This window comes from Ambystoma mexicanum, chromosome 14, assembly GCF_040938575.1.
Source record: "Ambystoma mexicanum isolate Mex_15411 chromosome 14, UKY_AmexF1_1, whole genome shotgun sequence".
NCBI classification, from domain to species: domain Eukaryota; kingdom Metazoa; phylum Chordata; class Amphibia; order Caudata; family Ambystomatidae; genus Ambystoma; species Ambystoma mexicanum.
The window spans coordinates 377,433,519-377,455,635 of NC_090940.1; the positions used below are offsets into that span (position 1 = coordinate 377,433,519).

The 22,117-nt window shown below is 48.2% G+C and overlaps 1 protein-coding gene across 2 annotated transcripts in view; it reads right to left on the reverse strand.

The window, feature by feature from the left end:
* MIA2 (MIA SH3 domain ER export factor 2) overlaps positions 1-22,117 on the reverse strand; it is a 2,742,135-nt gene that overhangs the window by 752,156 nt on the left and 1,967,862 nt on the right. For both annotated transcript variants that reach the window (XM_069637493.1, XM_069637494.1), the window contains one exon: positions 13,110-13,145. In XM_069637493.1, the coding sequence (XP_069493594.1) occupies positions 13,110-13,145 (36 nt within the window). The remainder of the gene's footprint in view (positions 1-13,109; positions 13,146-22,117) is intronic.

The window sequence follows — 22,117 nt, forward strand, 5'->3', positions numbered from 1 at the left end:
GGAAGAACATGGGGTTGACTTTAGAAATGATGTGGATGACACTTAATGTGTCATCCCATTATCGGGTGATCATCTAGATGATGATAAAACCATCAATAAGATCTATGACCTCATTCAGTACTGGATTATAAATAATCGTCTAGCCTTGCATAAGGAAAAAACAGAGTTGATGGTGATTGGCACCAAAGGCAGAATCCAGACTCTGGGAACCGACTACGTCCATGTTGCTATATCAAGACTAAAGATAAAGTAAAAACTTTAGGGGTTTACCTGGATCAACATCTTACCATGAAGGCTCATGTGAGTGGCCTTGGCTCCTCCACCTCCTATCATATCATATTTGCAAAATAGTGTGGTCCGAGTTTTCAGGGGCCTAAAGAGAAGGGACCATGCGTAAAATCACAGCTTGTCCATTGACTATAGCTAAGAATGGTGATTTTTCAGTAGCCGCCGAGAGCCTGGAATGCAATTCTACCAGACACATGGGAAATACGGTCCACTGCTGTGTTTCGGAAAAAGTCACACATTCCTGTTTAGATGGATCTTGTTTTTGACCAGGGATGACTCATTATAAGCCGGTATTGTTCTATGTATTTGTTGCTGTCCAGACTTTGTATGTTTGTCGGCGCCCGTAAGCCTCCAGGTCACCTGGTGCGCCTTATAAATATACCAAAGTTAAGTAAAAGGTAATTAACCCATACCAGCCAGTTTCTTGAGGTAGTGCATGGCAACTGTGTTGTCTGACAGGACAGCACACACTTGCCGTGCAGAAAAGAGAGAAAGGCAACCTGGGTCAGCAAGATCACCCATAACTACATGAAATAGATGTGTTCTCGGCTTTCCGCTGGAGACCAATGTTCGCTTACCATATGTTTGAACAGTTGTGCACTCGAGTACTTAAAGACACATCCACGATCACGTTCAGTTGGGGGTCAAGGTTGCAGAAGCAACACCCCTCTCAGAAGGTTGTCTCTCAGGGACCACCATACGTGTCATGACCCATAGAACTTGCCCTTTCTGGACTTCCTGGTCCTTATCGCGACAGGGCTTGTATTCCTTGGTACTCCCAACATGGCCGTGCAAGTGACTTGCCACGCACCAGCCTTTACGTCGGACACGGCACGTTCTATAAATTGGCCACCTCCCTGCGGCCCCGCGCGTCTCAACACTATCATTAGGTAGTGACTAGACGTGTGTGTGTGCTGTTCGGCGAATCCACTACTCCTAGTTTCCTGGTCCCTTCTTCCTTCCTTCCACCTTTCCCCTCTAAATCTGCTCCCAGAATCCTCAACCCTAGCGACCGCTACTTTCTTCCTGGACATCCTGGAACTGCGACCTTCCTGGAACTCTGAACGCGCGCTGGAGTCGGACAAGACTTGTGCGAGCCTATACAAGACCCGATCCGTCCACAAGAGGAATCCTCCCGCGGAACAGAGCAAGAAGCGATCCCAGGTAAAACGGGGGGAGATTTACGACAATACGAGGTCCTGTGACACGTACTCTGAAATGTGCAAAAGGTCTCACATTTTGCCCTGGTACGGAGACCGATGACAACGAAGAAGACACGGAAGTGAGCTCATACGCAGTCAGGCTTTCGGCAACACCAGAATGCATTAAGTCATGAGGCCTTCAAGATGCAGAGGCGGCAACCAGCATCTGAGATCCGAAAACACCCAATCCGGGTGAAAAAGAATGATTAAATAAGGTGAGAGAGATATAGGAGATGGAAAACATCACACAAATGCTCCACGACGTTCGTCCCTCTCGGGAAATGGTGCAAAGCAGAGTGATCTTTCTAGGTGAGCCATTTGTGTGTATATGTTTGGTGTGGAATCTTAATGCACAAAGTGTGGTTGCTGATGGGGCTCCCGCCTCTGCGCCGAAACGATCTCCATGCACTGTACAACTATATGTAGTAGAAGGTCGATCCACATCACAAGATCAGGTGATCATCCGCATCTGAGGGTGGGTGACCGTACATTGCTATGATGTTGATTTCAAAGTGAAAGTTACACAGAAAAAGAAAATGCCCAGGTGAGTGTGCCCGGGAGCGCACTGATAAACCTGGGACAGCAAAACAATGTGACTTCTTAAGGTTAAGGGAGAAGCCTGAACTGTGCAATAGCCTGTACGAAAAGAACAGATGTGCAGCAGTTTGGTGAAGAGCCTGGGCCCCACCAAGAACCTAATACATTTTTTGTTCTTGAGATGGATTAGAAAATGGAAATAGGAATCCTCATGGCCCAGGGACACCACCCAGCTCTGCAGATCAAGGGCTTGAAAGATCTGGAACAGAGTGACCATCTTGAACTTGTCCTTGCACAGGTACAAGTTCAAGAGCCTTGATCCAAGATGCAACACAAGGCCCCATCCTTCTTCGAAACCAGTTAAAGAAAACTAATACCTACTCTTGTCTCGTTCTGAATGGGGCACCTGTTCTATGGCATCCTTCACCAGAGGCTAATGGACCTTCTCTAACAAGAGAGGATCTGGAAGCAAAGAGGAGTTGGTAGGAGGATGGTTTGGAGGGCATGCAAGGGGGATGCAGTAACCCGGTGTCACAAAATGCAAAGCCCACACCAGGGAAGTGGTACAATGCCATTCCTTGCAGAAAAGGGAGATCTCCACTGAGGTAAACAGTCTTCTTCACTTGGGCTTTTTCCATCGTGCTGTAGAGAGCACAGCTGTAGTGCTGATGCCTGATATCTGAGCCTCTTTCCAGGGGGTGAAGGAGTGGCATAGCTGTTTGCCTGAGGGGACCCAACCCCCGCCCACACTGGGCATTAGAGGGAAAGTGTTGAAAAGCCCTTCCACTTGCCGCAGGAGCTGAGGGCTTGGATAGACAGCTCTAAGGACTTCGCCATGGCGTTAGACGATTGAAACTTTTGAAGTTAGTTATGTTCTCTGGCTCCAAATTGATTGTGCCCATTGAAAGTCATGTCCAGGAGCTTTGCCTGAACATCTGGAGTGAACCCTGAGGCCTTTATCCAGGAGCACCTTCTGGTTACCTTTCTCGTGGTCAACGCATGTGGCACACAGTCAGCTGAATCAAGGCCTGAATGTAGGATCTGACAAGCTGCCTCGGTTTTTTATTTTTTGTGTAAATTTTATTAGTTTTCCAATACAACCAACAATACAAACCAAACACGCAGTGCAATCCACAATCATTACATTAACATCAATTAGTCATTGTTCACTGCCCCCCTGTTCCCACCCCCTTCACAAGCCTGTTTGTCCTTCACACTCAGTATCTGCTACACGCAGCAGGGCGTCATTTTCATCAGATTCCTCTGGATCTAACCTTGTACCAAATAGTCCAGATATCAATGCTTTCCATGCCATCAGAGTACCCACTTCTTCCTCCCAAGACATTCTACTTGCCTCCTGCCATACCACCGTTTCAGCCTCTGCCCATTTCTGTAATTCCTTCCACCACACCTCCACCCGTGGCTTATGACACTTTTTCCATCCCATAGCTATCCTTCGCTTTGCAAGCACGTAGCCAAGTCTTTCAGTTTCCCAACATGCTTCAGTTTTTGTGGCCTAGGAAACCCTCCCAACAGGCAGGCCCAGGCTGCATCTACAGCGAGCGTGACCCCTTTCTCTGCTAGCTTTTGTGCAACTTCTCTCCAGAAACACTCGATCACTGGGCATGACCAAAACATGTGTGTCATATCAGCATTCTCCTCATCGCACTTAGGGCACGCCTGTCTCCCAGCATTCCTGAATTTAGATCTCCTCAGCGAGGTCATATACGCTCTATGCGTTACGTACAGCTGTATTTGCTGCAATCTGGCATTCCTAGATACCTTCTTATGGTATCCCAGAGCCCGCTCCCACATCCCATTCTCCATTTGGGCTCCCACCTCTGTTTCCCAATCCAATCTCAAATGTGTCAATTCCTTTCCAACCTTAGCCATTACCATCTCATACAATCTAGAGATCTCATGCCCCCCTTCGGCTGTGTCATATATCATCCCGACAAGCTGCCTCGGTTATCCTGCATCAGGGTGTTGAAGCACTCTCTCTTATCACCAACAGAGATTCTCAGCCGTCTCCGACACGGCAGGCTAGAGGCCAAAAGAACATTTGCCAAAGGAGCAAGACGCATTAACTGCCCAAGGGAAGGCTGCCTGAGGGGGAACACTTTTTGCTACCAAGCCTCCAATCCTTAACTCTCCCTGCCAGGAGTCAAGGAGAGGAAGAGGTCATATTGAGGTTGGTTGTTTTGGCTTCACAACTAACCTTTCCAAGAAATATAGTTGGAGAAGAAAGCTGATTCAGAAGGTGCCAGGCTGTGCGTTTTGGCCAACTACCGGTCCATAGCAGCAACCGAGGCTGGCTTCTTCTCCCAGGCTTATAATACTGTGTATTGCACTGCTGAGTTGAAGGGACACAAGATCTTTCTTTGAGCGCCCTCATCCAATGAAATCCAAAACACAGAAGGCGGATACTGGCAGGCTACTGGAGTTATGGAAAAGTGTGACCATCTGACTGATGCTGCTGACTTTCTCCATAGGGGAAAAGCCCTGCCCGCCCGAGTTTTCACGACTGGCAGATAAACTGGAGCCTCTGCGTTGTAGTATGGGACTTCTGGGAGAGCCCAAACTGCGAAGCAGGTGTCCTCCAGCTGCCTCGAAACCTGCTCTGGGGACCACGCTCTGATCAACCAGTCATCCAAATAAGGAAATACATGGACGCCAAATGGCCTGAGGTGCGCCACCACTACCGCCATCAGCTTGGTGAAAACCCTGGGAGAGGGGGTTAGGCCAAACAGGAGCACTTTGTACTGATATTGAATGTCCTCAATGAGAAACCTTAAGCATTGCCTGTGATTCCTATGGGTCAGCATGTGAAAATAGGCACCCTGAAGGTCCAGTGATACCAACCACTCCTGGAGTTGTAGAGCCTTGAGAATCTCCCTTAGTGTCACAATCCTGAATGTATTCTTCCTCAGGCACTTGTTCAGGTCCCTGAGATCCAGGATGGGACGGAGTCCTCCCCCTTTCTTGTGCATCAGAAAGTAGCAGGGGGTACCAGCCCGAACCTCTCTCCTCTGCTGGCACCTCCTCCACTGCATCCTTTCTTAGTCGGGAATTCAGCTCTTTCTGGAGATCCAGTAGCGGCTGCCAAGAAAGGGATGGTGGGCTGTCTGGTGGTCTTTTGAGAAAGGGGAGGCAATATCCCAAGTCGACCTACTGAAGGACCTAGGGTTCAGAAGTAACTTTCTTCCATCTGTCGCAGTGCCTGTAGACTCTTCCACCAACCGGAGAAAGATGTGAGGAAAACTCAAAGAGGCTTTGGTGGCTCAGTTGCCCCCGATGTTGAAGCTGATTAAGATTGGCCCTTTAAGGCCTCTTTACTGCTGCCAGGATGTGAGAAGCTTCTCTGACCCTTCTTGGCCTAGGAAAGTGAGATGTGCTTCCGAAAGGGGTATATCGTGTGTAGCCTCTGCCTCTGGAGTGAGCCAAATTAAAAAGAAGAACTGCTGGCCCCCAATGACTTCAATGCAAGCTTTGACTTCTCAAAGCGTTCCATAGACTCATCGACCTTCAGTCTGTAGAGGTGCTCACCATTGAAGGCCATATCTAATGTTTGGCCTGCACATTCGGGGAAAGCCCTGACCCTTTGAGATATGATGCCCTCCGGAGCACCGTTGATGTTCCCATTGACCAGCCAACACAATCTGTGGCATTGAGACCTGTCTGAAGGGCTAGACACACCAGTTATTTGTCGTTGTTGACTAGCTCTACGAACCCATTTCTCACCCTGGGAGATGGTTGTTCACCTCAAAAATTGTTCTCAGCAGTATGTGCAAATATTTAAGAAAAGCGCAAATGGCATTAATGGCCTGATGTGAAGATTCTTTTCTTGAGGGCACTGGTCTTTTTCAATTCCCTGCCCATTGGGAGGTTCAATGTAGCCGGCTTTGAGTTCAAAGTGGCAGCATGGTCCACAAGTCATATGGGTCATGGGAAATTGCAAATTAGTCCTCAGCGGCTTATATTTCTTTGTAAGGTCGGCGGTTGAACACGGGCGCTGCCATAGCGCTCGAATCTGCTCCAATATGGCCATGTTGAAAGGCAGGGGTCTCTCGAACTGTGGACCCTTGTCCAAGATGTCTGTTAAGAAGTAAGACTGACAACCTGGACTCAGGCGCATAGTTTCAATCCAGTGTTAATGCCGACAGGGCGGACCCAACGGTGGCATTCAGTGCCACTGCCTCAAGGTCCGCTGGTGCTACCTTCACGTGAGTCGACAGTGTGAGACCTGGCTTCGACACCTTGGCTACCAGAACCTCCAGGCGCAACTGCTAGTGCTACCTGTGTTGACAAGGCCAAAGCCATACTCACTGCAAACTTCTGGAAGATTTAAAGCATCTGTTTACATTTCTCCCACTCTTCCCTCAGAGCCTTCTTAGGTGGGTGTGACTTATCCCTTTTCTCCCAACAGTCTCTCAGTCTCCCCTATGCATGAGCCTCCTTTTCTTTTCATAAGACTGGATGGAAGCTTTATAGGATTCGCTGTAACAGCGGGATCTCTTTTTTGTAATGCCTGTTTTATTTGTCCAGTGTGGTCCTTTGAGCCACCGAAATCAAAGTTTTTTTTTTTTTTAAAACCACAGTGTTTTGAGTCTAGCCGTATTCAGACACAGCATGCTGAGAGCACGGAAAAAAGGAACAGAGGAATGGGGGCTTAGCAACGTGTATATTTACTACCGACGACCCGTCCGTAGTCGAGAAGTGGTGTGGTCAAGGCAGAGGTTGAGGAGTCGACGCCGAGCTGCACTACGCCCGCTGTTGAAAATCCTCTGAGCAGCTGGTGCTGAGCAGATGATCTATCAAGATGAAGAATCTGTGGGAGAATGTAATCTATTGAATGGAACTTCACACCATCAAATCTAGCCCTGTATCCATCTGATGTGCAGCACTCCGATTCCCCAAGCTAGATTTGCGCTCCATGGGGAAAATAAATAAACATTTCGGCAGAGGGCGCCATGCGTCGATGGCATCAGGTTAATGTCCCTCGAAGGCCTCCATCGAGGATGACGTCATCACATGTTATAAGTAGCACGCACGGAGCACGTAGCCTAAGTTCATGTTTTTTCCCCCTCCCAACGTGTGGCACAAGTGCCCATAATACAGCGTTGACTGCACTGGCCTTTTTGGAACGAATGCTGTAATGGCATGGGAAACTTTCGAGAGGGGTGGGCTGGGAGGGCGATGAGGAATACGTTGGAGGAACATCAAATCGAAAGAATGTTACCAGTTGGAAAGTAACTTGTTCTTCGAATGGATTGTGTCCTCCAACGTATTCCTCATGTATGACAGACTCCCAAAGTAGTATCCATGAGTGGAGGAGGGAGAAGAATTTAGACACCCCAAATTAAATGGCAGAGTAAAGTACTGCCTTACGAAAGGCAACATCCTGAGCATGGGAAGTATCCAGGGAATAATGCTTAAGAAACGTGTGTATGGAAGACCACGTAGTAGCATCACAGATGTTCTTTACCGGTACACCCTTCTGCAGTGCTGTCTATGTAGCCATGACCCTGGTGGAATGAGCTTGTAAGCCCTCAGGAGGGCCCTTGCAAGCCAACCTGTAGCATTCTGAGATAGTGAGGATGATCCACCTAGACAAGGTCTGTTTAGAAACAGCCTGGCCCAATCGGTGTCCAGCATACCCCACAAAGAGCTTGTAGTCCACTCTGATTTTCGACATTCTAGAAAGATAAAAGCTCAATGCAATCCTAGGATCCTACCTATGGAGTCTCTCCTCGTCCTTACTAGGATGCGGAGGAGGATAGAAGGCGGGGAGCACCACGTTCGGACTTAAATGAAATTCTGACACTACCTTAGGTAGGAAAGATGGACCTACTCTCAATACAAACTTTTCCGTGTGGAACAAAGTAAAGGGTGGTTTAGAAGAAAGTGCCTGCAACTCGCTTGCAACTCGCTCACTCTTCGAGCAGAGGTAACTGCAATCAAGAAAACAGTCTTAAATGTCAACAATCTCAACGGACAAGAAAGCAAAGGTTCAAACAGAGCACCCATCAGAAACTTTAAGACCAGATTAAGGTCCTAGACCGGCACCTGAAAATGTGATGGCTGGAAAACATTTGTGAGCCCTTTCAGAAACTGAGTGAGAAGTGGAATCTTAAAATAAAAGCATTGCTCGGACGAGCGCTTCAAGACAGAACGTGCTGCCAGGTAACCTTTAATGGTTCCCACTTGAAGACCCCTGTGGGCCAAAGAAAGTAATAAGGAGAGAACCTCTGGAATTGAGCACTGAAAAGGATCAACATTCTTTCCTCTGGACCAGTCTTAAAACTTACACCAACCGTACAGGGATTTTGTTGCTGGCCGCTTGGCCGAAAGCAACATCACGTCATCCAGGAGGTCCCCATCCTTACATCTCAAACGTTCAGAAACCATGCGTGAAGGTTGAGAGTCTTGACCTCTGGATGGGGAACCCGATCTTCCTCTCGCGAGAGAAGATCCTCTCTGTGGGGAAGACGCATTGGAGGACAGATGGACATGTCTAGAAGGTCCGGGTACCACGCTCTCCTGGCCCGAATCCAGAGCAATGAGGATCATGTGGGTCCTGATCCTTCGTAACCTCCTTAGAACTTGAGGAATAATGGGGATCGGAGGAAACACGTACAGAAGTGGGAATAACCAGTCCATGACCAACGCATCTCCTAAAGCTTCTCTCGGGGGAAATTCCCTAAAACAGTACCTTTTGCAGGTTCCGGTTTGCACCGGTTGCGAACAGGTCCACCTGCGGGGTTCCCCAAAGGGCAAAGATCTCTTGAAGGACTTCCTGAGCTAGTTCCCACTCATGGGAGACTACGCCCTGTCTGCTCAGAGCGTCCGCCACCATGTTCTCCTCTTCGGCCAGATGAACCGCTGCCAGGGAGATTCCTTCTTGAATTGTCAGAACCAGAGCTCCATTGCCTCCCTGCACAGAGGGAGTGACCCTACACCTCCTCTCTTGTTGAGGTAATGCATGGCCACGGTGTTGTCCGTCATTATCAGGACATTCTTTCCCCATACAGACGGCAGTTAAGCCTTCAGTGCTAGCCTGATTGCTCTCAGCTCCAAAAGATTGATGTACAGTTTGGACTTCGATGGAGACCAACGACCGCTGATGGTCAGATCATTGGCATGAGCCCCCGACCCCGTGAGGGAAGCGTCCGTCACTACCGCTACATCCAGCCATGGTTACAAAAAAGGCTCCCCCTTCATGAGATTTTCCTCAATGGTCCACCAGAGAAGATCCTGGGAGACCTTGACCGGAACATGAAGGAGGTCCGACATCTTGCCTGAGAACTGGGACCATTGAGTCCGGAGAGCCCACTGAAGGGATTGCATTCTCAGCCAGGCCTCTGGCACCAGCAAAATGTAGGATGCTATGAGGCTGAGCAACCTTAAGAATTCCAAAGCTGGAAGACTCTGGGCTTGTTGAAATTTGGATACCATCTGGAGAATGTGTTGAGCCCTCACCTTGGGTGGCAAGCACATCCCCAAGGATGTGTCTAACACAGCCATGATGTACTGAAGCTGTTGGAAAGGTGTCATATGCGACTTCTTGAAATTGAGGGAGAAGCCCAGCTTGTGAAGGGAGTGGTAGGTAACGGTGAGATGATCCAAGGCTTGTTCAGGAGAACACGCCCTGATCAGCCAATCGTCAGGTAGGGGTAGACATGAATCCCCCCCCCCCTCTCCTGAGATGTGCTGCCATCACCACCATGAGCTTTGTGAAGACCCTAAGACCCTCGGGCGGAGGTCAACCCGAATGGCAGTCCCGAAACTGATAGTGTGAGCTGCCAACTGTGAACCTTCAGGTATTTCTTGTGCTCAAGATGGATCGGCACATGAAAATAAGCATCCTGCAGGTTCAATGACACCAACCAACCCTGAAGCTGGAGGGCCTGAAGGATCTGAGAAAGAGTGACCATCTTGAACTTGTCCCTCCTGAGGAACATGTTCAAGTATCTTAAGTCCAAGATGGGTCTCAGTCCTCCGTCCTTCTTGGGAATAAAAAAAATACGGGGAATACCAATCCTTGTTCCTCTCCGCCACAGGCACTAGTTCTATAGGGCCTTTCTCTAGCAGAGTTAAAATCTCCTGCACAAGGAGCGGATCCGGAACCCTCAAAGCGTGCTTTCTCAATGGATTGCCGTGAGGCCATCGTAGAAAAGGAAGGCAGTAGCCGTGGGCTATTGTTTCCAGAGCCCACGCTTCTAGATGTTGAGACAGCCTGTTCCCTACCGGTGAACAATGAGACAAGACCTCAAAGGGGCTGCGTCAGCGCCTGAAGGCAAAGAGGCTGTTGCTTAAGCGGATTTGGCACCTCTACCTCGTCCACCACGAGGAAACTTACATTGGCCCCTCTAACTGCCCATCCTTCTCGCCCTTCCAAATGAGGAGTAGTAGCGAAAGGAATCCCTCCATTGTTGTCCCCTAGGACGAAAAGGCTGAGGTTGTCGAACAGCTGCGCCCAAAGATCTAGAGGTCTGCAACTTCTCAAGGCCCTCGTCACCCTTGCTGCCAAACAGATGAGACCCGTCAAAGGCCATGTTGAGAAGCCGAGCCTGCACATCTAGTGCAAACTCAGACTTCCACAACCAAGCAAACCTGCGCATCACGGTGCTCGTAGCTATGGACCTGCTTACACTATCCGCAGTGTCCAAACCAGACTGAACGGATTCACACATGGCATCCTTGCCATCCTTCACAATAGCCAGAAAGCCATCCCTTTCTTCCCCTTTGGGAATATGCTCAGCCGCTAAAGAGATGCAATTCCACAGAGTGTGCGAAAAGTTTGCCAAGGCACAGGTGGAGTTGGCTGATTTCAACAAAATACCTCCAGCAGAAAATACCTTGCAGGCCCATCGATCCATGCGCTTATTGTCCCCATCAGAAGGGATGGTAGGGAACGCTGCCTGCTTCGAGGTGGCCGTAGCCGCCTGAACCACCAAACTCTTCTGAGTGGGGTATGTGGACAGGTAGCTGGGGTCGCTACAGGATGGGCGGTATTTCTTTGTTAACAACTTGTTCACTGCCGGTATACTCTCAGGGGTGTTCCAAGTAGCAGCAACCCTCTTTTGCATTGCCACATGATATGGCAACACCGGGTCAGCGGACGGACCCTGATCCAAAATATCTGCAAGATCATCTTGATGAAATTGCAACGGAGGCCTGGACCAGCCCAGGTGCTCCACAACTCTCAACATTAATCTCTGTTAAGAGGAGTCGCCATTATCCCCCGGATCCGGCTTACCAAACTCCATCTCAGGGAAAATGTCAAGACCACTGGCATCATACAAGGACTGACACAGATCCTCCATCCGACTCTCTTCAGAAGTAAGACACTCCGGAACACAAGGAGTACCATACAGAAGACCAAAACGACCAACATCCTCATCGGACCTTTCTTCGTCCTCATAAATGCCTTGGAGAAACTTAAAGAAGTCCTTCCTTGGTAGAGGAGTACACCTCTTCTCCGTTACAGTCTTCACAGACTTGGAAGTAGCCCTTCCTCAGAGGGTCCACAGTCACAGGGACCTCCACTGGTAAATTCAGGCCAGGTGGCATCGAGGGCATTGACGCCGACAATGGCGCAGACGGCTTCGAGGGCCAAGACCCGACAGGTGCACCTGACGGGCATGGCACCGATGGCGTCGACACCTTCACAGGCTTCATAGATTTCACAGGTTTCAACAGTATCACCAGAGACGAAGACTGTGACCTGGACCTGGCACGTCTCTGGTGATCACCCGATGCCTTGTCCGAACGGGGCCTCGAAGGCTCCCAATGTTTTTCACGCCGTCCACCCGGGCCCAAAGGCGCACGAGTATCCGGCCAAGACCGTTCCCTGCTGGCTTCGTCAGAAGGCGCAGACGGAACTGTGCCCTAGGACTAAAATAGCTGCAACTTCTGCACCCGGAAAGCTTCCCACTCCTCCGGGGTCGAGGATTTGGTGGGGCATGTCACCTTTTTTGGGCTGCTGTCACCTGAAGAGGACCAGGAAGGCGAACGGTGACGTTGCTTCCTGGACCGCATCGACAAAGAGGACGAGTAGCGCAAACCACTGCAGGACCTGGAGCACTTGGACTTCTTCCGACGAGGAGATTCCCCTCTTGACTCGTCGGTTGAAAGACCAGCCGACTAAGATTTACGGGGCTTGGACACCCTGCTTACCTTCAATTGCCCTTTTGTTCCCGCAAGGCCTTGACAGTCAACGACTGGTACTTCGAACAGTCATCCATAGCGTGGCACAGGCCCATGCACCACAGACAAATTCGATGCAGATCAGTTATCGACATCTTGGAGCCACAGTCCCGACATTTCTTGAAGCCAGACCGTGGGTTCATCGGGTAGTAGAAGACATAATAGGGTAATTTAACAGTAGCCACGAGGCACGCCGAGTTTTATGAAGCAAACACGATTGCGGAAAAAAACTCAACGGAGGCTATGGGCGCCGTGCGTGCTACTTATAATGTCCTATGACGTCACCCTCGACGGAGGCTTTCGAGGAACATCGACCCGACACCATCGACACAGGGCACCCTCTGACGAAAAAAACAATTTCCAAAGCAGCACAGCTGTGGACATATAGATGAGGAAAACAGAGGACAATCCATTTGAAATCAAGCCCCCAATACCAACAAAAACATCAAGCTCAACAAAACTATCAGAGCAGACATCCAGGATTAGGTGACTCACCTAAAGTTTTGGAAGGACCCCAATACCTGTGGTCGGCAAACTTTGTGGGCCAACAGAGTGGTAGTGTAGTCCACCGTACCCTATTCTAAGCATCTACAACAGAGGGACTAAAGATGCCCTCATGGTCTGGAGAAGAGATGGCCACCTATGTGCTTCTAAAGTGTCAATTTGCTTGAAGGCTGCGTTTGTCCTTGATGTTGTGTGCCAAGTGGTCAAACAGCATACACTGAACAAGTCATTTTATGAGTATGCAACTATGAATGTGCTTATCCTGTCACTACGTTAAAAGAAAAGTGCTTACAACAAACTTTGAATATGAAATTTTAATCTTAAACAAGTCTTTAGATTGGAAAGTAGAAAAACAGAACAAGGACTTACCCAATTATCATGACCTTTTTTCTCATGAGAAGATATCTGTTGCAAAAAAAGAAATATTTGAATTAGAACCAAACGCATGTATATTTCGTGAAACGTGTATTTGTTTGGAAGACTAATGTATATGCAAGGAACAAGGAGAACTACAAGTATCAAATTTGCCAACCCCTTTCAAAAGGATCCACCAGGGGTCAGTTCTGCGAGTATTATTAAATATCTGCATGCATCCCCTCGGTCCAGGTAATTTAACAACACTAAGTGCAATTTCAAACATATGCAGATGGCGCCTGATCCATCTCAAGATGGACTTGTGAACCAAGGGTAGAGTTCCGTAACAATGAATTGACAAAAATAAGACAAGTATGAGATACATGTGTTGGTTCAGTTTCCCAGAGGTCTCCAATCAACCTGTGTATTTCTTTTGAAGATTGTCAACCTCTCAAAGGTTAGTAATTATCCTCTGCAATCTTTTTTAGCATTGGCATTTTCGCTGAAGAAACAACCAATGTACTCCTTGTCATGATTGGCAGTTTCATCTCTCAAAGGCAACAATCAATGTACCCCTTCTTAAGATTGGCAGTTTCTGGGACTTGTCAACTACAGCAATTATTTTCAGGATTGGCAGTCTCTTGGAGGCTTGTCATTAACGTATGTATTTCTCCTTAGGACTGGCAGTCTCTGAGAGGTTTGCCATTAATGTCTGCATTCCATCTCAGGACTGGCACTGTCTCCAAAGCCTTTCTACAAACTCTGTCAGCATTCACATTATGTTCACAGAGGAGGCTTCTTCCTCTTAGGTTTTCTAGGAGTCACAAAGGTTTGGCAAATGTTTCACAATGATAACCAGGGTTTCCTGGCTTGTTCAGGGTTCCACTCCATACAATGGAAAGCTGCAGTCTTCCTCCCAGCTGCACAAGTTTGCGTCTGGTCACATATCAGCGTCTGAAGTTCCTTCTCTGCAAACAGCTTCCCTGATGTGTTTTGTCTTGTTGGTTCCCAATCATTCTCATTTCTATAGTGGTGCAAGTCTGTTTTAATAGCCCCACATGAAGTCAGCAGAATGGTGGGGCATTTACCCCCACATTTATGAAATTATCAATGGTTTCAATGCTTTTTGATTCTGCCTCCTTCACGGAATTTACAGTTGCTCCAACATCACAATGGGTTTGATCTTGCCCAAAAAAAGCCTCTGTGGCCAGTTTGAAATCTTTGATTGATTATGGTTTATTTTGGTTTATGTCATAAAAGGAAAACACCCCCAAAAATGTGTAGATTTCATAGAATGCATGTTAAAAAATATCAAAATAAAAATAAAACTATCAAACACATCATTCGTATTCTAGCTATTATACAAAAGTCTCTTCTTAATTGGCATACTTCTTTTGTAACCATACACAAACCTCTTGATATTCTGTAGTCTTACAAAAAGCTTTGGAAGACTAACATTCTGATATCATAGTCGTTTAATTAAGGTTGTTGTATCCAATGTCCTTGTAAAAAAAGCCAGAAAAATAGAAATGGCTGTATGGTTTCCTTGGTCCCAGTACAACAGATACAATTATTGCTTTTCATACTTTCTTAACCGAGGCCAGAGGCAAAATGTCCAGTAGCATTTTAAAAAACAGACTGCGCATATGTTGTGCGTTTATCACATCCGAGATATTTTTCATTACCCCTCGCTACATTACTCTTCATATGGAGTTTGACTAGTGAACAATCACACTACTTTATTAAGGAATCTTCAAATCACCCAATTTGCACCAAAGAAGTTTGTTTCGCTAAAAACATTGACTTTCATCAATAGCCTCTGGGATATTCTAAATGTGTTGAAGCCCAGGAGATGACAGTAAATCCTTCAGACTACTAAGCCATAATAATGTTTTACTGCCCTGCGTATCCAAAACATCAATAAGTGTTTCTTCTTAATGCTCTAGGATAGGAGTTGCCCAAACCTGAATCCAATATTGAACAGGTTATAGGATAGATTTGTTTTTTTTAAAGTTTGTATCATGTTTTCATGTAAATTCTTTTATGGAAATGTATTTTCCAAATAACAATTGTTACTACTAGAGTGATTTGGAGCAGTATAAAAGCATGTTAACATAATATATTTTTTGCCATAGTATAACAGATGTTTCATACTAACATTTGCATTGGATCTGACCTATTCCATTCTTTTCCTTGAAAGTATCCTTAGGGATATCCTGGGAGTTGGTCCTAAGAGGGCATTTTTAGGGGAATCCTGTTGTACACTGGCGCTGGATCTGGTGTTGACCTATTTCAATTTTGAGTGCTAGCGGTTCATTCATCAATGATAGTTGTCACCATTATTGGGTTTTGAAAACACAATGTATTTATTGTGCCAGAATATCAAGTGCACGTTTTGTCAGATAATATTTGTCACTAGTGTGACATGCATCTTAGTGTACTCTATCATCAGGCTGAGTTTCCAAGCTGCTTGATTGTACTTTCAGTGCCGACACGTGTTTCAACCTTAGGTTTTTCTCAAGGCATGTATTTGGTTATTTCTTATCCCATGTGGGTCGGGGTCAAGTGTGGGTCCTGTATGGATAGCTGGGTAGCATCCATGCTCAGCTGGGTGGTGGGAGCGCTGCTTGGTCTCACAGTGATCGGCTGGTACTCGTATTTATGGAAGCCAGCATTTGTGTCAAAGGAGGAGCCATGACTCACTTTTCAAAAAGGGCCCACATATTCCTTCCTATAACCAGGAGAGAACTCCTCCTAATAAAAGGAGAAATAGCATCTCCTAATGAAAGGCAACAATGTGTCCCAGGTGAGAATGAAAGAATGGTGGGAACGGTGGAGCCTCGAGTTGAGCCATTGAGCCTTGGCCTACAAAAGAGCATTCCATTCACATCTTAAAAGCAGCCAACTCACAGAGCAGCCCTGTTGATAGTTGGGATGGGGGTGCTGGCTGGTTAAATATTTGTGTGAGTGGCGGGGGAGCACCCACTCTTTGCAGTGCTGTTTTTGCTAGGTTACATTACTATTTGTTTGGTACACCAATCTATGGAATTTTTGCTATGTGTCTTCACTCTGCTATATTGTCTAGGTTCTGCCCTGCTGTGAAATACTATACTCTATCAAGTTTGTCATTCTACAATGTATTATATTAGGTTATGATCGTCATGTTTGTAAACTGTAGGAACACGTTGTGTAATGTTCTTTTTGCTGGAATCCGTTTGTTTTGTTCCCAAAGCTGAATTGATGTTAATTGGAATATGCCTTAAGTTTTACTTGTTTTTCACTTGCATTTTTATTCATTTACCCCTTCATTTTTTATTCTTTGGGACATGATGCTGGTTTCCATTTATACTAGCTAGTTAGGTCAGGTTACAGTATGTGATGTTTCATTATGTCGTTTTGCCTTAATTTCTAATGTTCTACTTCCTTGAAGCAGTTAGCACTCCATATGATAACCAGACTCTACGCCAGTGTTTTGCCTTAAGATTTGCCTGCTGCCCTCTTCCACTAGTACAAGGTAACTGCAACCGAGGTGGAGAGGATATGTAAAGGCTGTATTCTTTTTTTTTTTAAAAGATTTCAGTTTTCTTGTAGTCCTCTAAAATCCCATAAAAGGGTTTTCAATAGAAGATATCCTCTAGGTATCTGAAAGAGGATAGGGTTTTTGATGTGGTCGTCTAGGCCAGCAAACTCTCATGTGAACTACAATTTAATTTCTTTCTGATGTAGTTAATTTGTTTGAAGAATTGTTGCCATAAATTAGGTTCCTGCTATAACGAACAGGACCTTTTGTCCAATTAGAAATTAAGTGTTACTCAGCGGAGTGACTAATGTACTCCTAGTCCATAGTACCCTTTCCTCCATCCTGTATGGGTGTCCCTCGCGAGGGACGGGAACCAAACCTCTTTTCCACCAGAAAAAAATGTCCACTTACATTTACTGGCACACAGGGTCGCAGCCCCGGGAGCGTGGGCTCCCTTAACCCTGCTCACTGATGCCACACCAGAGTCCCCTTTTGACACGTCGGCTGTATATCACTTTAACAACCTCACAGGTCTTATTATAGGGGGATGGATGGTGGGACGTATGGAGGAAAGGGGACTATGGACTAGGCGTATGTTAGTCACTCCATTGAGTAACACTTAATTACTCCCATGTCCAGTCCCCCTTTCCTCCATTCTGTATGGGCGATTACAACTGACAACACCCTGGGGAGGAGAGCCTGAACCTCTAGGCAAATAGATTACGCAGCACCACTTGGCCGAATGCCGCCTCTGCCTTGGTACTGGTATCCAAGCAGTAGTGCTTGCAAAAAGCCAAAGGAGTGGCCTATGTTGCTTCCTTGCTGATCACCTGCCAGGGAACGTGGTGCTGGAACTTGACTGCGGTCGCCTTGGCTCCTACCGCATGCATGCCCTGCAGCGGATCCTTACTTTGCACCATGTATGCCTCCCGGATCGCCCCGGTCATCCACTGAGCGATAGGATGCTTGTGAGGTCTGCTGCCCAGGCCTTGAGCCTCCAAATGTTACAAATCGTGTGTCCGTCTTGAGGATGACCTTCGTTCTGTCCAGACAGAATGTCAACGCTCTCCTGACATCTAGGCAGTGCAGCGTTTTCTCTGCATCTTCCTTGGAGTCGGGAAGAAAGTGGGGAGCATAATCTCCTCGCTGATATGAAAGGAGGACACCACCTTTGGAAGGATCTTGGGGTGAGAGGACTTTGTCTTTATGAAATCTAGTGTATGGTTCTGAGGCGACTAACGCCTGTATCTCACTCACTCTGCGAGTTGACGTAAGACCAACCAGAAGGGCTGTCTTCAGAGTGACCAACTTAATGTCCGCTGTGGCGATGGGTTCAAATGGTTTGTGGGCTATAGCACTTAGCACTACATGAAGGTCCCAAACGGGATGCAGGCGTTTGACCGGGGGAAACAGCCTGGTCTGGCCCGTCAGGTGTTTTTTCACTACGGGATTGGCCGAAGACAGAATAAGAGAGTCAGAGTTCCTGTATGCGCCAATGGCGGCCAGGTATGTTCAGTAGGTATCCACCTGGACCCCGGATCTGGCGAGATGTGCAGTGAATGTTAAGACTTTGTCCAGGGTGCATGGCATATCAGTGGATTCACCCCATTTTCCTTAGCCCAAAAACAGAATCTCATCCATTTGCTTTTGTACTGCTTGCGCGTAGCCCGACTTCAGGCATTTTGAATGATTGACAACTGGAGCGTTAGCTGCTCAGGACGCTACGGCTAGCCTCTCCATGGAGATGTGTAGTAGTAACCCTCCTTAGAGTGCTAGTAGAGGTCCCTTCCCGAGGGGAAGCACCATCTCCGGGTGCGATGGCAGCTGGTCGCATGTCCGAGAACCAGGGTCGTGATGGCCAGCGTGGCACTATGAGGATTATCTTCAAGTTCCTGATCTTGCTCACCACCTTGTAAACCAGTGGTGCGGGTGGGAATGCATATGCCCACATCCCGCCCCAGGGTAGCATCCCCCAACTCCCCAGGACGTGAATTGCTGACACATCCAGTTGTTTACAGTCGCAAATAGGCCTGTGGTGGGGTGGCCACATCTACTGAACACTTCCTGGAGTACTTTCCCATTCAGCTGCCACTCGTAATTGTCGGCAGCCAGCCGACTGAGTCTGCCTGCTTCCAGGTTGGATTCTCCCAGAAGGTGAACTGCCGAGATCCACACCTCCTGACTGATAGCCCATTTCCAGATTTCCAGGGACAGCGAGCACAGGGATCGGGTGCCCCCCTGTTTGTTGATATAGTACATGCAGGTCATGTTGTCTGTCTGAATGCACACAGACCTGCCCTTGATGGTCAGGAGAAAGGACCTGAGGTCAACCAGATTGCCATAAGTTCCAGCCAGTTGATCTGATTCTGCCTGTTGGTCTGGGTCCAGAGCCCATGCACCAAGTGCGCTCCCAGAGTGGACTCCATCCCTGGAGGGAGGAGTCTGTGGTAATGGTGTATCTATGATCATTGTCTAGATGTTGAGGGATGGAGACCTGGGCCCCTTAATGGCCCGACTCCTGATCCCAGGAATCCGCAAAATGCAACTGAAGCCTCCTCATGCAGGGTCTGGTGTATGGAACCGCCAGGAGGAATGCTGCCAGAACGCCCAGAAGGTGTGGATACCACCATGCCGTGGTGATTGACCTGCTGTAGAAATGGGAGACGGCAGGCCCAGAAACACTAGCGTCTGTGTACGGGTGAGCTGAGATTTCTGGTAGGTGATTGAAAACCCGAAATGAAATAGGGTGGAGATGAGCCTGTCCGTTGAGGCTCGAACCTGCTCCGGAGACGAGGCCCCGACTAACCAATCGTCGAGGTACGGATAGACATGCAGCCCCTCCTACCTGAGGAGGGCTGCCACCGTATTCATGTGCCTGGTGAAGAACTCGGATCTGAATTTAACCCAAAGGGCAGAACCTTTTACTGCAAATGCAGGCCCATGACCCAGAACCTGAGGAAGGCCTGGTGAGGCTGCACAATAGGAACGTGGAGATACACATCCTTCAGGTCCAGGGAGCACGTCCGGTCTCCCCAACACAGCGTCTCGGCTATGAGCGCTGGCATCACCATCTTTAACTTATGCAGAGGTAGGTAAAGATTCAGGGAAGACAAATCCAAAACCACTTGCAGGCCCGCCTGGTTCTTCTTTCGAATAGCAAAGATGCAAGAGTAAAAGACCTGCCCCTGCTGAGGGAGGGATTGACCTCCTCTACAGCCTCACTCTCTACAAGGGAGCAAATCTCTGCTAGGAGGGATGGTGTACCAATCTATGGGAGAGGGGGAGAACTTGGGAGAGGAGAAGGAAGAGGTAACTAGAAGTCCCAGGACACTACTGAGATGATCCATGCGTCCACGAACTTCGCCCGCCAAGCCAGACTGTGCAGAGCCAGCCTGACCCAACTGGGGGTGGTGTGGACCTGAAAAGAATTGTCATTGTTTCTTCTGGTCAGAGGTTGAGGAGTGGGAGGGGGACTGGAAGAACCCCTTATTTGAGGTTTTGTGGTGTTTTTTCACCTGTGCTGACTAGGACACCCTCTGGCTGCCTGGCTTTGAGATCCTGGAACCCGTGCAAACTGCCAAAAGATTGCCCCTTGTCTGAGCAACACTGTGCCTGTGAGAAAGGCTTTGCTGCTGGTTCATAAGAATCACCAGTGACTTGCTGTCAGAGAGCTGCTCTTCTTCTTGTCCAGCTCTTCATCAGTTGTAGAGTGGAAAAGATCAACCTCTTCGGGTTGAACCTGGTAGTCTTTAGCCAGGCTGTGCGCCTCATGTCAGTCGACAGGCAGATCGCTCTGTTAGCCATATCGATGTGACCTACCGTGGCCTCCATCATGTCCTGTGCCACGAGGTTCACCTCAGGTAGGCCCACCTTGAAAAAGGCTTGCCTGTCCTTAGGGATGTAAGGCAGGAATTCTGCGATTTCCCTCCACAGGCGTCGATTAGCCACAGTCTGACCTTCTTGTCGTAAGATTCATTTCTTCCTTGTTCAAGAGGGCTGCCGTAGCAGTACTAGACGAGGATGCCTGGGGCTTGGCATGCATGGATGCTGCAGCAATAACCATGACAGGGGTTGCAGGTGTGTTGAGAGTAGCATGCTGTCCCCCTCGGCCTGTTTAAACTTAGCATCCAGCTTTTTGTTAATGGGTTGTGTGCAGTGTGGCTTGAGCCACCCCTTCTTTGCCAAAGCATGCACATCCTTTTGAAGGGGTATGCCAGAATTTGCCTCTGCCACGATGCTTAGGACCTCTGACAGAACTGCTGCCTCAGGAATCTACTTCTGGGGCTGGGGGATGTCCAGGTATTCCGACAAGCCAGCAATCGTTTTATGGAAGGCTTTTGCAGAGGAAGGTGAATCCTGCTCCTCCTTGTCTGTGTCCTGCTGATCATCTTCCCCCGGGAGGGGTGACGCCAGCATCCTTTGGAGGTGCTTTTGGTGTGGGGGGTTTGCACCTGGACCGGTGCTACTCGAACCTCAGGAACGGGCTGCTGCTGTAGTCTGAGCATGGGTTGTGTTGCAGTGGGCTGCGTGGGCAAAGCCAGATGCAACATGTCCTTGATAATGCCCCTGAGAATGGAGCCCATTTGTGGAGACCGCATGAGAGACATGAATTTGTATTCACGTGCTGATGAGTGCGATCCTGAACCGGGGGCAGTGGGGAATACGCCAGCTGCCTCCCCAGCCCTTGTCCGTACATGGGGTCACTGTACCTGGAACCCGAGATGTTGGGGTATCATGTGGTCCAGGTGACGGGCGTCATTGGTACTCAGTCTGCCCTTGGAGTAAAGCTTCTCCTCTGTTGATCGCCTGGCTGGCGGGCCTCTGCACCTGCCTGTGTCGGTTATCGCCTTTGAGGATCGAGAGTGGCCGCCATCTTGTACCGTGCCGCTGCCATTTTGTCCGTGCCTTGAGCACATGGACCTTTAGCCGGTATGTTCCCGGGCTCGGCCTGCACCAGCTCTGCGCCGCCTGGACCTCAGGTGTACACCCGGGTGTGCGCCCTCGGCCTCCCGGACCCTATTGCTGGCTTTGCTTATAGGCGCCCCCTCGAGTAAAGACCCAGTATCAGGGCAAGGACCCTCGGGAAGAATCCTGGTAGTGGTACAGCTCACAGGCCTCTTGGATGTGTAATACATAATGTCAGTAATTTGTCAGTTTGCCCATTCATTCAGATGTCTTAGTAATACTGTGCCCATTTTTCCCAGGCCATCTAGTAAGGCAATTGGACGGTTATTCCTTGGATCTTTCTCGTCTCCTTTTTTTAATATTGGAATATAGCGTTGTCCACGAGTCTGGGATTTTCTTGGCCGTCATATTCTATTGAATATGCACATGCACAGTTCAGTCCATGCTTCGCGGGACTTCTTGATCACTGCATTAGTAATTCCATCTGGGCCTTGAACTCGGGATGAGCTTAATTTCTAATTATCATTAATATGATGTCTTTGTCGAGATGAATGTTCCAAGGATGGTCATGTGCTTTAATGGCTGGATATGCACTAGG